At 43.9% G+C, this 14,033-nt stretch overlaps 2 protein-coding genes across 4 annotated transcripts in view; both read left to right on the top strand.

Moving 5' to 3' along the window:
* Positions 1-14,033, top strand: part of znf214 (zinc finger protein 214) — a 210,501-nt gene that overhangs the window by 33,232 nt on the left and 163,236 nt on the right.
* Positions 2,620-7,910, top strand: LOC121394799 (oocyte zinc finger protein XlCOF6-like). 3 transcript variants are annotated; one of them, XM_041566891.1, is made up of 3 exons: positions 2,620-2,654; positions 3,641-3,745; positions 5,353-7,910. In XM_041566891.1, the coding sequence occupies exons 1-3, from the start codon at positions 2,633-2,635 to the stop codon at positions 7,212-7,214; spliced, it is 1,989 nt and encodes a 662-aa protein (XP_041422825.1). In that variant the 5' UTR covers positions 2,620-2,632; the 3' UTR covers positions 7,215-7,910. The 3 variants fall into 3 exon arrangements, with proteins under 3 accessions (XP_041422825.1, XP_041422824.1, XP_041422823.1); XM_041566890.1 differs by having other exon boundaries at positions 3,641-3,751; XM_041566889.1 differs by having other exon boundaries at positions 3,641-3,751; positions 5,329-7,910.

The raw sequence follows: 14,033 nt of genomic DNA, 5'->3' as shown, positions 1-14,033 counted from the left end.
TTTACAAACGCCTGATCCAGCATCTAACTCACAACTCCCTTCTCGACCCATTGCAATCTGGCTTCCGCCCATCACACTCGACTGAAACTGCACTCACCAAAGTAACCAATGATCTTCTACTGGCAAAGTCTAAAGGTCACTATTCCATTCTAATCCTTCTAGATCTCTCTGCAGCCTTTGACACAGTTCACCACACCCTCCTCCTTGACATTCTACACTCATCTGGCATTCGGGACACTGCTCTTTCATGGTTTACATCTTATCTGTCTGACCGTTCCTTTAAAGTTTCCTTCTCTAACTCTACTTCTACTACATTGCCTCTCACTGTCGGACTTCCTCAAGGCTCTGTTCTTGGCCCCCTGCTGTTCTCGCTCTATACAACTTCACTAGGAAAACTTATTCAGTCATTTGGACTTCAGTATCACCTTTATGCTGATGACACCCAACTCTACTTGTCTACTCCTGATCTTTCTAATTTTGATAAAGATAAACATATAGGAAAACAGATATTTTATCCAGAAAAGGTGGAAACCCTACCAGAAAGTCATGAGGTTATATCATACAATAAAAGATATTACCTTGTACTGAGTACACTTCATCCAGAACAGCAATGTCCTGTTTGTACTTATTTATTGTAATATTAACAATCTCTCTGACTCAAACATGTATATATATCACTGAAACAATCACTCTTCTATAGATTCATAAGTACCACCCCATTCACCCCAAATCTCCCCCTAACTGACCTTCAGACTGGGCCCCCTTAGCTCATAACAAGGTTACAGATATATAGAAACATTGGGGTGTCACCCTGCTATAGTTCCAGGGGTACCCAGGGTACAAATAATCACTCACCCCAAATCTCACCCTAACTGACCTTCAGACTGGGCCCCCTTAGCTCATAACAAGGTTACAGATATATAGAAACATTGGGGTAACAGTCACCCTGCTATAGTTCCAGGGGTACCCAGGGTACAAATAATCACTTACCCCAAATCTCCCCCTAACTGACCTTCAGACTGGGCCCCCTTAGCTCATAACAAGGTTACAGATATATAGAAACATTGGGGTGTCACCCTGCTATAGTTCCAGGGGTACCCAGGGTACAAACAAACACTCACCCCAAATCTCCCCCTAACTGACCTTCAGACTGGGCCCCCTTAGCTCATAACAAGGTTACAGATATATAGAAACATTGGGGTGTCACCCTGCTATAGTTCCAGGGGTACCAGGGTACAAATAAGAGATTAATGACAAGACCATGATATTATCCCAGGACAGAGGCCACTTATGTGAATAGAAATGGGGGGATGGGACTTGGGTCAGTGAGTGAGACCAGAAGTAAAACACTTGGGCCCCTCGTGGCAAAGAGATAAAAGTAGAAATGACCGAGGATTCCATTGTGTAACAACTATATACTATTTCTAGCATTCATATCAGGCCTCTGAACTGGGACCCCCTGTATAGTCTGAACTACAACTCCCGGCATCCTACTCCACTGCTGCTGGGATACTGGGAGTTGTACTAGAGCTGAGGGAGCAGTGAGCAATAACCTCATTACTACATAAATACTGGCAATAGTGAACTCTCCTCACACAAAGGAATCACAAGTCTGTGTCATTTCTCAACATGGGACCCAATCCTTTGTGACTTGCCTGGGGGAGGGGCCCTTGTGTCCCTGAGCTTGACATCAGCTGTGTGACAGGAAAGAGATGGAACTAACCAGCATGCACTGCTCTCATCCACTCTCAATTCTACTCAGTAACAAGCAGAAAACAGTCAAACTCATCAGACACATCCCTTTAACTGACACTCAAATCCCATTTGTCTCTAATCTGGTGCCCACGTGTGACTGACCCTGCACTGCCAGCTCTCCTGATTAGCATCTGCCCACCAGCAACATGGCCGTGTCTGTGCAGTAGGGACAACTCTGACACACAATCATTTCATTGGTCTCAAACCAAACAAGCTCATTGGCTGAAGGGCGGAGCTGCCTTCCCAGGGGGAGGAGTGAGAAGTCTTTGTGCTTCTCTCTGTACCCAGACCTGATAGAGGGAAAGGCTGAACCTTCCTGTAACTACTTCCTGTTTCCTATTTCCTGTGTCCCTGGCCTGCTGGGTAGGTAATTTTCCTTCTTCCTCCTTCTTTAATTGCTGCTGTACTGTCTGTGGGACTGGGGGTTAATCCTGCTGCAGGGACTGATAGAGAGGGAAGACTGGGGGTTAATCCTGCTGCAGGGACTGATAGAGAGGGGAGACTGGGGGTTAATCCTGCTGCAGGGACTGATAGAGAGGGGAGACTGGGGGTTAATCCTGCTGCAGGGACTGATAGAGAGGGGAGACTGGGGGTTAATCCTGCTGCAGGGACTGATAGAGAGGGGAGACTGGGGGTTAATCCTGCTGCAGGGACTGATAGAGAGGGGAGACTGTGGGACTGGGGGATAAACTGGTCCCAGTACAACATGTATTTATTGTAGTGATATGAGAGGGGGGATCCCCACAGGCAGCTTTATATGGTGGGTTTGTGTTCCTTGCTGTCAGGTTCTCCAGAGATGGAAACAAGGAGGTTAGAGGGGAAATGGGAGAATGAAGAGCCGGACACTGAGGATCCTCTGGACACAATAAAGAGGGAAATGGATCCCATTCCTGGGGCCGGTGAGTAACATTTCTCTATTAATAGGATGTCTCTTCCTTACTCCCAGCTTTACTCACCCCTGTCTCTTCCTTACTCCCAGCTTTACTCACCCCTGTCTCTTCCTTACTCCCAGCTTTACTCACCCCTGTCTCTTCCTTACTCCCAGCTTTACTCACCCCTGTCTCTTCCTTACTCCCAGCTTTACTCACCCCTGTCTCTTCCTTACTCCCAGCTTTACTCACCCCTGTCTCTTCCTTACTCCCAGCTTTACTCACCCCTGTCTCTTCCCTACTCCCAGCTTTACTCACCCCTGTCTCTTCCTTACTCCCAGCTTTACTCACCCCTGTCTCTTCCTTACTCCCAGCTTTACTCACCCCTGTCTCTTACTTACTCCCAGCTTTACTCACCCCTGTCTCTTCCTTACTCCCAGCTTTACTCACCCCTGTCTCTTCCTTACTCCCAGCTTTACTCACCCCTGTCTCTTCCTTACTCCCAGCTTTACTCACCCCTGTCTCTTCCTTACTCCCAGCTTTACTCACCCCTGTCTCTTACTTACTCCCAGCTTTACTCACCCCTGTCTCTTCCTTACTCCCAGCTTTACTCACCCCTGTCTCTTCCTTACTCCCAGCTTTACTCACCCCTGTCTCTTCCTTACTCCCAGCTTTACTCACCCCTGTCTCTTCTTTACTCCCAGCTTTACTCACCCCTGTCTCTTCCTTACTCCCAGCTTTACTCACCCCTGCTTTACTCCCCCCTGTCTCTTCCTTACTCCCAGCTTTACTCGCCCCTGTCTCTTCCTTACTCCCAGCTTTACTCACCCCTGTCTCTTCCTTACTCCCAGCTTTACTCACCCCTGTCTCTTCCTTACTCCCAGCTTTACTCACCCCTGTCTCTTCCTTACTCCCAGCTTTACTCACCCCTGTCTCTAACTTACTCCCAGCTTTACTCACCCCTGTCTCTTCCTTACTCCCAGCTTTACTCACCCCTGTCTCTTCCTTACTCCCAGCTTCCCCAGAGCCGCAACCAGAAATGTTACAGATAAATAAAGAGAGAGAAGAATCGGAGACTGAAGATGATCAAAACCCAATTGAAAGCTCAGCTCTACAATCTGGTTTGGGTATTATTTTTATTATTTTTATCCCGAGATCCTTCTATACTTCCTGAGATTGTCACTATCACTTAAAGTACAAACATTATTACATTTCCAGCATTTACCTGTATCTCTCTCTCTGGCTTATTGTGAGGTCATTTATATGGGAAATTCCTTTTTATAGCCCTGGGGTGAACTTGTATCTGTTACATGAAGGACTGAGGGGTTAATATATCTTTTATTCAGCCCATTTGGGATTTATTGCTCTGGGGGCAGAGGGTGATGATGGGGGGGCAGTATTTGTGGGCGGGGCTAACAGCAGGAATTAAATACAAATTCACACTTTGATCTTATCTGTTCACTACCTGTGCCCATAGCAGTAACAACGTTTTGATGATGTTTCGGTGCTGCCAGATAGTTCCTCATTGGGCAGCATTTCTCTCTAGTTGTGGAGTCCCCCCCCCAGTACTTGCCCATGAGCCCCTGTCTATTGTAAAACTAAACCCCCCTGTACCAAAAGCCCCCCTAAACTGCCTGCCATTGCCCCCACTCCCCTCTCCCTCCCCACACTGTGCATTAGTAAAGAAACAACCCCTTAAAAAAATCTGACCCTAAAATGCAGAGCAGCTCAGCCCCAGGGCACCATCTCCCGCCCCTTTGTTTTCTTTCAGGGCTCGACGCCTATTTTCGAATGCGCAGTTGATACTGATTCCTGACTTGGCCCAACTGCTCGCGCTCCCTCAGGCTTCATTTACGTTGATACAAAGGGGAAGATGGTGCAACAAGTACAGGAATCATATCTCTGTATTAGTGCAATTACTTTAATTTACTCTAGGAATGTTTCTTACTGTCATTAATACAAATTATACTGTGTGTTGACACAATATAATAGAAGATTTGGGAACAGAAAGGGAGGAGCATTTTTGAAAACTGGCCTCATTATAAAGGCAATAATGATGATACGGCACCAGATTTCAGTTTGGGCAACAAAATGACCCCTGTATTGGAGGACATGTAACAAAGAGAAGCAGAGGTGCAACTATAGGCCTCCAGGTCTGGGTGCAAAAGAGAAATGGACATGCACACTGGTACCACATCATGATGTTGTAGAAAATGATAGTAACCCCAAATGTATATGTGTAAGCATAAGAGTATCCGATAGTAGCAGAATAACTCCCCAAAGTAGAATGATGGCCCAGGTGTTCCTGCCCCAGACCCTCAGCTCAGGGGAGCAGACAATTCATAAACAGAAGAAACAAGATGTTTAGGGAACTCTAGGAAGCCACGTATAGATCAGACCGAAAATGAGTTGGTTAAAAAGTAGTAAAAAATCTTTATTGAAACAATCATCTCGAACCTTACGCGTTTCGTGTCCCTAAGACACTTAATCATAGGCTTGATCACTTACAACACAAAATCAGTATTAAAAGACCCAAACACCAATGAAAAAAGAGGGCAGAGGAAACGCGTAAGACTTGAGATAGTTGTAGAAAATTATACCATGAATTCCCTGTGGGACCCAAGGGGGGAAGGTGGTCCATGGTGCTTATGTCACATGACATGTCTTTCCCATCAGCACAGTAACATGTGCCAACCAATCACAGCTCTCTCCTGTTTGTTGTTATTAGGTGGGAACATGAAGGCTGAGCACAGTTCTGAACTGCCCAAACCAGAGACTGACTGGGAGTCCGGCACAAGATCTGGCGATTGCTTAACAAGCTCTGATGTATCAGGTTTTATCTGCAGTAAATGTGGGGAGACCTTCCCTTTAAATAGTGATCTTCTCACCCACCTCTGTGGGACACACAAGAGAATCTACTCCAGAGAGAAACTAAATTGTGGGGAAAAAATTTCTTTATTCCCTAGTTTGGTTGCGCACAAGAGAATCCACACAGGGGAGAAACCGTTCACCTGTACAGAATGTGGGGAAACTTTTAAGAATGAGCACTACCTTCTCAGACACCAGAAAATTCACACAAAACAATTTGCCTGTACAGAATGTTCGGAAAACTTTACTACAGAGAGAAGACTCCAAATTCACCAAATGATTCACATGGAAAAGGATGAATTTACCTGTACAGAATGTGGGGAAAGCTTTAGTGCAAAGTCCACCCTTCGTGCGCATGAAAAAACTCACACCGGGGTGAAACCATTCACTTGTAAAGTATGTGGGAAATGTTTTATTCACAAAACCGCTCTTAAAAATCACGAGAGACTTCACAAAGGGGAGAGACCATTCACTTGTACAGAATGTGATAAAAGTTTTTCTTTTCATTCTGGTTTGGATAAACACATCATAAAAAAGCACAGAGAGGACAAACCTTTCACCTCTTTAGAATGTAGTGAGAATGTTTCTTTAAAAGGCACTGATAAAATACCGTTCACCTGCACAGAATGTGGGAAAATATATACTCAAGAGGCAAAACTTAAAATTCACCAAAGAATTCACACTGGAGAGAAACCCTTCATCTGCACAGAATGTGGGAAAGGCTTTACTGCAAAGAGCTCCCTTGGAAACCATCTGAGATTTCACACCAGAGAGAAACAATTAAGCTGTACAGAATGTGAGAAGTGTTCTCCTGGAAAGTGGCAACTTTGTGTTCACCAGAGAACTCACACTGCAGAGAAACCATTCACCTGTACAGAATGTGGCAAATGTTTTACTACACAGCGGCATCTACGCAACCACCAGAATATTCACACAGGGGAGAATCTTTTCACCTGTACACAATGTTCGAAAACTTTTACTAAAAAGTGCGCCCTTCTCAGACATGAAACAATTCACACTGGAAATGGGCCATTCACTTGTACATGTGGAAAAGTTTTTTCTTCAAAATACACATTTCACAGACACAAACAAAATCATACTAGAAAGAAACCATTCACCTGTACAGAATGTGGGAAAAGTTTTACTGGAAAAGGAGGCCTTGAAATACACCAAAGAACTCACACTGGGGAGAAACCATTCACTTGTACAGAATGTGGAAAAGGTTTTTCTGAAAAGAGAACACTTAAACACCACCTCAGAACTCACACTGGTGAGAAACCATTCATTTGTACAGAATGTGGGAAATGTTTTTCTTTTGAGATCTGCCTTAACCGCCACTACAAAACTCACACTCGAGAGAGACCGTTCATTTGTACAGAATGCGGGAAAAGTTTTTCTGACAAAAGTAGACTTCGAGTGCACCAAAGAAGTCACACTGGTGAGAAACCATTCACCTGTACAGATTGTGGGAAATGTTTTTCTGTAAAGAGCATCCTTAACCGCCACCGCCAAGCAATTCACTCTGGAGAGAAACCATTCATTTGTACAGAATGTGGAAAAGGATTTGCTTCAAAGCATTACCTTCATGGACACAAAAGAACTCACACTGGAGAGAAACCATTCATTTGTACAGAATGTGGGAAAGGATTTGCTTCAAACTATTACCTTCATGTACATAAAAGAACTCACACTGGAGAGAAACCATTCACCTGTACAGAATGACGGCAAAGGTTTTCTTTTTAAACTACCCTTTACAAAGACACAAGAGATGGGAAGAAACTCATATGGGTCGCTGATAAATGGAAACGGTGATAGAACATCACTGCTAGAAGATGACTTTAAACTCACATTTTTGGCTATAAAATGGTTTCAGCTTATGAAGGGCAAACATGGCGCCCAACTCTTTACAGTTCAGAGAATTATCTAGCCCAAAAGATACAGTGCGGTACCTTCTGCCAAGGAAATGTTCCTGAGACTCGGCCTATGTCCCTGCCGTCCCATTGTTTCAGATTAATGGGCTGATCATAAAAGGATTGTGCAGCTGTTGAGTAGGACGAGGGTTATAATCCCTTGGGGTGTCCCATGAGCCGCCAGTTTAGCAGATCATTATAATGTACAGAATGGAACCATGAGGATGAGTAGGAGATGCTCAGATGAAGGAGTGACTCTTTGCAATTGCTGATACATGGCAGGTCTACTAGGATTCACACAGTTACTACTGGGGGTAACAATAGTGATTGCTACAAATGAGCAAGATATTGAAACCAAATGACATTTGTATCTAATGGGTTGAGGGAAAAGGGCAGTTTGGATGTCACACCCCAATATTCCAATCATTTCCCTAATAACCATAACATTGTAACCATTAACCTGAACAGCAAAATAGAATAAATGAAATAAAGGACCATAGAATCTAAACCTGCAGTTGGTGTGGTTTATTTTCATCATTATCAAATAGACGGGTAAAGTGGGAGAATTAGAGGATGGGGATTATCAGTTGTAGGGAGTGGAGAGAGAGAGTTCCCACCGGGTGCAGAAGTCATGTTGAAGGGTGCAATGTTATAAGGAGTGTAAAGGTCTGGGCTATTAAACCTAAATTTCTGGAAATGATTGTGTCCCGGCACCTTGCTACGAGAGGACGTGGGCATAGGGCAGGACTTACACAACACATACAGTTCTTTATTGTAGCATGGCAACTTCAACATCACAGGTTTTTCTAGATGGTAGCCAGCCGGCATTCAGTAGTTCTACTTGTGGATAATGTCAGGGTTGGGCAGTGCTATTGCTGGTGACTGGTGCATGTGGGGATAGCTGTGATGGCTTACAGCTGGGTAGTCTTTGTGGTCCTCCATGTAGGTAAAAAGACTAACAGTTTGGAATTCTTGGTAGCCAACTTTGTAAGCCAGAAGGGAACAGCCTCTGTCGTAAATGCAGAAAAGGTTTTGATTCCTTCTGCCAACCACAACGGCAGCTTCCAGAAGGGCCAATCACATGACAGGCCAGGCGGGGTATTATAGGGACCAATCTGGCCTTGAGTTGTGGTGCTGCCAATCATAGCTCATACTAGAGTCCTGCGCAGAACTAATTTATGAGACCTGAACCCGCAACCTGCATATTTACCCACTTTACCATATTTACCAAACCCGCAACTGCCTTATCTGCGACCACCATTAAACAGGTAGTGCTGTTGCTGCAAACCAGAAGCAACATCATCAGAAGTGGGTGGGGACAGAAAAAAGTTTTGTATCATTAACAATATAACAACATTTACAATATAGACAATATAACATAAGAAATTTAGATCAGACCCGCGCCTATAACTGCACCCAAAAATCCTACCCTTATCCCGCAGGGTACCCGCTTTTTTTTTGCAGGTGACCCACTGTAGGACTTTAGCTCATACTGCTGGGCCAATGGGGTGCCGTTTGGTGAGCATGCCCAGTTTAGTCTGAATGTAGGATCCAGACAGTACACAGCTCTTGCATAGGGTCTTGCGGCCAATTATGTGTATTGTGTTACAGAGGGTTCTGGTTGTTTTCCCTCACAGTTGGGGGTCAACTTCTGGGGGATAAGAGGAATCCCAGCTACACAACATTAAACACATTGAGCAAAGGTTATCAGTTACATACCATTTGGAATACAGTTAAGCACTGGCATAATATTACGGATTTCAGATAAACATCTCCTTAGACGCAAAGATTTTTCTTTGGTGAACGACCGATTTTAGTGCAATCCAACCAATCAAATTATCGTGAGGTTAGTGGGAATCGAACGATCGTGCATCTAATGATTTCTCATCCGACATCTGTCAGAAAATTGATCGGTGTTTCAATTGTGGTTCTATGAGTCTCTCGGAAATAATCAAAACACACCGGCTACGTATAAGCAAAGGTTTTTATTACATACATAGAATGAAAAAGATATCCATTACCGAGTGAGCAAAGTATGCAAACAACTCCTCTCTGCCTCCACGACTGGGAGATCCACAAAACAGTCCACAGATCGAGGCTCAAACGGTTCCAAAGATCCTATGGCTGTAACACAGGCCTTGTGGTTGTCACGCGGAAACCCCACAAGCAAATCTCAACTGACCAAATGGAGACCCCAGTTTATATAGGCTTAGCTCATACAATGATTTGGTTAATAACTGATCTTCTCATGTGCTCATCAGGATCTGGCCAGACTCCCAACAAACACATCCGAAACAGAGATCTTATCTTAGCTAATGAATAGCATATTGTGCCCCCAGCTATAATAAAGAAGAGTCTGATAACGACTTCAGAAATCATATCCATATTAGAGAATACATATGAGAATATCCAGAATAAAGAACAAGTATTAGGTCATCGAGTTGATTCGTTCCCATGATTTCTCTTGCACAGAGATTCATTATACAGGATTATAGATTATAAGGCCGCCTTGTATACTATGATACAAAGCTTTGTTATACACAATTATACGTTATAAAGCTGTTTGTACACTATATTGGGCTCAACATACGACATCGGGCTCAACAGTAGAAGTTAATTGTGTTATAGTTTTATATAGTTCTGTAGCAAAGTATTGCAATGAGCTATTGGGTTTAATCAGACTATTACCATGAGCCATTATTGAAAAAACTCCTATTATTACAATTGGGCAGGTTAAATAAATGTTTATTGGTCCCAGTGTAATGTATCTATGTTTACAGGGCCAAGCAGGCAGCTCCCCTCAGTTTTGCTGACAATATCAGCTGAAATGGTCTTTTTAGTTGATGAACAAATTGTACATTTAAACGATCGTTTCAAGATAATTGTGATCTCACGATAACGATAAGATCTTTTAAAAATCTTTACATCTATGGCCAGCTTTAGTTGTTTTGTCACAGATTGTATGACCATACCATAAATATAAAGATTTCTATAGATTGATTTTATCTATGACACATATCTGTCCAGATTCATTTTGTGGAGTCTTTGGTAAGTTTTGCTTCAATGTTGGGATGCGTATTACCTGCCCCCAGCCAGGTCTGGACTGAGAATAAAAATATGCCCTGGCACTTCAGGTACACAGACACCCAAACAACCCCCCACCAGCCCAATAAATATTGACTATGGCATCTTACAGCAGCCCCTCTGGCTTTTGCCAGACTCCTATGGGCTGTATGTGGAATAATGGATGCTGTGTCTGACTCCATGTGTTAAAATTATTGGAGTTAAAAGTCTTGAATGTGAGCATGTGAGGAGGGAATGAGAGAAGAGTGGAGTAGCAGGTCAGTAGAGGAGAGTAGTAAGCGATTGGTGAGTATATAGAGATGAGTTCAGAGATGTAGGGTGGGGCAGAGTTATGAAGTGCTTTGAATGTCAGGGTCATTAGTTTGAATTTGATTCTGAAAGGTAACGGAAGCCAGTGCAGGGATTGACAGAATGGCGAGGCAGAGGAGGAGCGGTTGCTGAGGTGTATGAGCCTCGCAGCAGTGTTCATTATGGACTGGAGAGGTGACAGTCTCTGGAGGGGAAGGCCAATTAAAAGAGAGTTACAGTAGTCTAGACGTGATATGATGAGAGAGTGAATAAGAATTTTGGCAGCATCTTGGGTGATAAATGATGGTATTTTGGAAATGTTCCTTAGGTGGAAGTGACATGATTTAATAAGTGACTGGATATGAGGAGTGAATGACAGGGCAGAATCTAGGATAACCCCAAGGCACCGGGCCTGGGGAGAGGGGGTGATAGTGGAATTGTTAGCTATGATAAATACTTCTGGGATGTTACAGGTGTTATTTGGGGGAAAGAGAAGAATTTACATTTTAAAGAGGTTTAATCAAAATTAGTGCTGTTACATCCAAGTAGAGATAGTGGACAGGCAGGAGGAGACCCAAGTTAAGAGTTCTGGATTGAGCTCAGGAGATGAGAGAATGGCTGCTCCCTCCTCTGGAACTCTCTCCCACAGTCTGTCCCACTTTCTCCCAACCTTTCTGCTTTCAAAATATCTTTTATACACACGTATTTAGAGAAACCTCCCCCACTACCAAATGCAATACCATATACTACATCTCTCACCTATTTATTTCTGATCTTGCCTCCCACACCTTGTGTCTTCTCCCCTTCCCCTTTTAGATTGTAAGCTCTTCTGCATAGGGCCTTCCTCACCTTTTGTACCTGTACTGGTCATTATGTATGTACTGTAACTCTGTATGTTCTATGTATGTAATTCATTATAATTTGTATAAACACATTTGTTTTCAGTGTTGCACAATATGTTGGTGCTCTAAACATACATGTTAATAATAATAATAATAATAATACCAATGCCGCTCTGCACATTACTTCCATCTGTTGCACATAAGATAAATAGAAGCAGAACAATAAATGGAGCAAATGACTGAGCCATATTGGATCTGCAGGCCAGGCAAGGTAAAGGGGACTCTCTAACCCAATATCACTGGCAAGATCAGCCGAAATAAATGCCATGCTGTCCAGTGTCAGATCTTCTCTACATTCTGACTTTAAATAACTTACAGATGAACTCAAGAGGGGGAGAGAGATCGGTGAGAGACCAAGCACAGGGCACAGACCTAAACTGGGTGAGTTTACAGAAGCTCACAATAAAGCGGCAGATACACAACAAACGCTTAAAAGAAGAGCTGACCAGACTGGAGCACTGGTTGATGTCTATGCTGCAATATCTGCATCAGAGGAGGTGAGGCCAGAAGATCTTGAGGCCTATTTCATGGGCCTAATTGAGTTATTGAGTCTGCTGACAAGGAACACCACAAGCAGAACCCAGTTTGTAGAAATGAACATGTCTGACTGTGATAAAAACAGAAAATGAACTGCTGGAAGATGTCTCCCATGTGCCAAAATTCTAAAAATTCTTTACGATGAAACATCCCTCCCACCTTCCCCCTCCCCCACTCCCGACTCCTTTCCCCATCCCCGGGCAGGAGGATCAAGATTACAGAATGATCTATAAACACTATTATAACTTTGATAAGATTCATTTCATATAATGGGAGGGAAATAAATACCCCTCAGAAACAACATGTAGCAGGTGAGGTGATCAGTTTGCAGGTGAAGGTACTGCTCTTCCAGGGAAGGTCCCACCACTCAAAGAATATGGGTTTCCAGACAAATGCACTGATAGACCTGTGGAGAAGCCACAAGCAGAAAGACTTCAATAAAGCACCTAGAGACCATCAGACGGGTATCATTCTGCTGCCACCTGACACCCACTAAATAAACCCTCAGTCTGAATTATAAGGGCCCGAATCTGCCACACAAACAGATTTGGGGAGATTAGTCACCCCAGCGACACATCTCCTCTTCTTTGGGGCGACAATCTCCCCGAACTGGCTAAAATGAAAATCGACTGGGGAAAGGCACACGCGGCGCTTGTTTTCCGAAGTTGCCTCACGAGGAAAATGAACCACCACGTGTCCCTTTCCCCAGTCGATTTTCATTTTAGCCGGCCACACAAGCAGATTCGGGGAGATTGGTGCCCCGAAGTATGGCCAGACCCAAACAAGTGCTGAAGGAGTACTTAAAGGAGAACTAAAGCTTAACTAAAGAAGTAGGGCAGAAATATTGTACATTATGTTCTAAGCTTTTGTACCAGCCCAGGGCAACCACAGCCCTTTATCAGGGAATATATCTTGTACAATTAGCACATTAATAACCAGTCCTATTGTATCAGCTGATATAAAAGGGAAACCTCATTTTCTACTTGATGATTTGTAATGACCCCTAAACTTAGTTTGTGCTGATAAGCACTCACCCCAAATCTCCCCCTAACTGACCTTCAGACTGGGCCCCCTTAGCTCATAACAAGGTTACAGATATATTGAAACATTGGGGTAACAGTCACCCTGCTATAGTTCCAGGGGTACCCAGGGTACAAATAAGCACTCACCCCAAATCTCCCCCTAACTGACCTTCAGACTGGACCCCCTTAGCTCATAACAAGGTTACAGATATATAGAAACATTGGGGTGTCACCCTGCTATAGTTCCAGGGGTACCCAGGGTACAAATAAGCACTCACCCCAAATCTCCCCCTAACTGACCGTCAGACTGGGCCCCCTTAGCTCATAACAAGGTTACAGATATATAGAAACATTGGGGTGTCACCCTGCTATAGTTCCAGGGGTACCCAGGGCACAAATAAACACTCACCCCAAATCTCCCCCTAACAGACCTTCAGACTAGGTCCCCTTAGCTCATAACAAGGTTACAGATATATAGAAACATTGGGGTGTCACCCTGCTATAGTTCCAGGGGTACCCAGGGTACAAATAAGCACTCACCCCAAATCTCCCCCTAACTGACCTTCAGACTGGGCCCCCTTAGCTCATAACAAGGTTACAGATATATAGAAACATTGGGGTGTCACCCTGCTATAGTTCCAGGGGTACCAGGGTACAAATAAGAGATTAATGACAAGACCATGATATTATCCCAGGACAGAGGCCACTTATGTGAATAGAAATGGGGGGATGGGACTTGGGTCAGTGAGTGAGACCAGAAGTAAAACACTTGGGCCCCTCGTGGCAAAGAGATAAAAG

Source organism: Xenopus laevis, chromosome 6L (assembly GCF_017654675.1).
Source record: "Xenopus laevis strain J_2021 chromosome 6L, Xenopus_laevis_v10.1, whole genome shotgun sequence".
NCBI lineage: Eukaryota > Metazoa > Chordata > Amphibia > Anura > Pipidae > Xenopus > Xenopus laevis.
The sequence above is the reverse complement of the archived record's forward strand: the minus strand, read 5'-3'. Positions and strand labels throughout refer to the sequence as shown.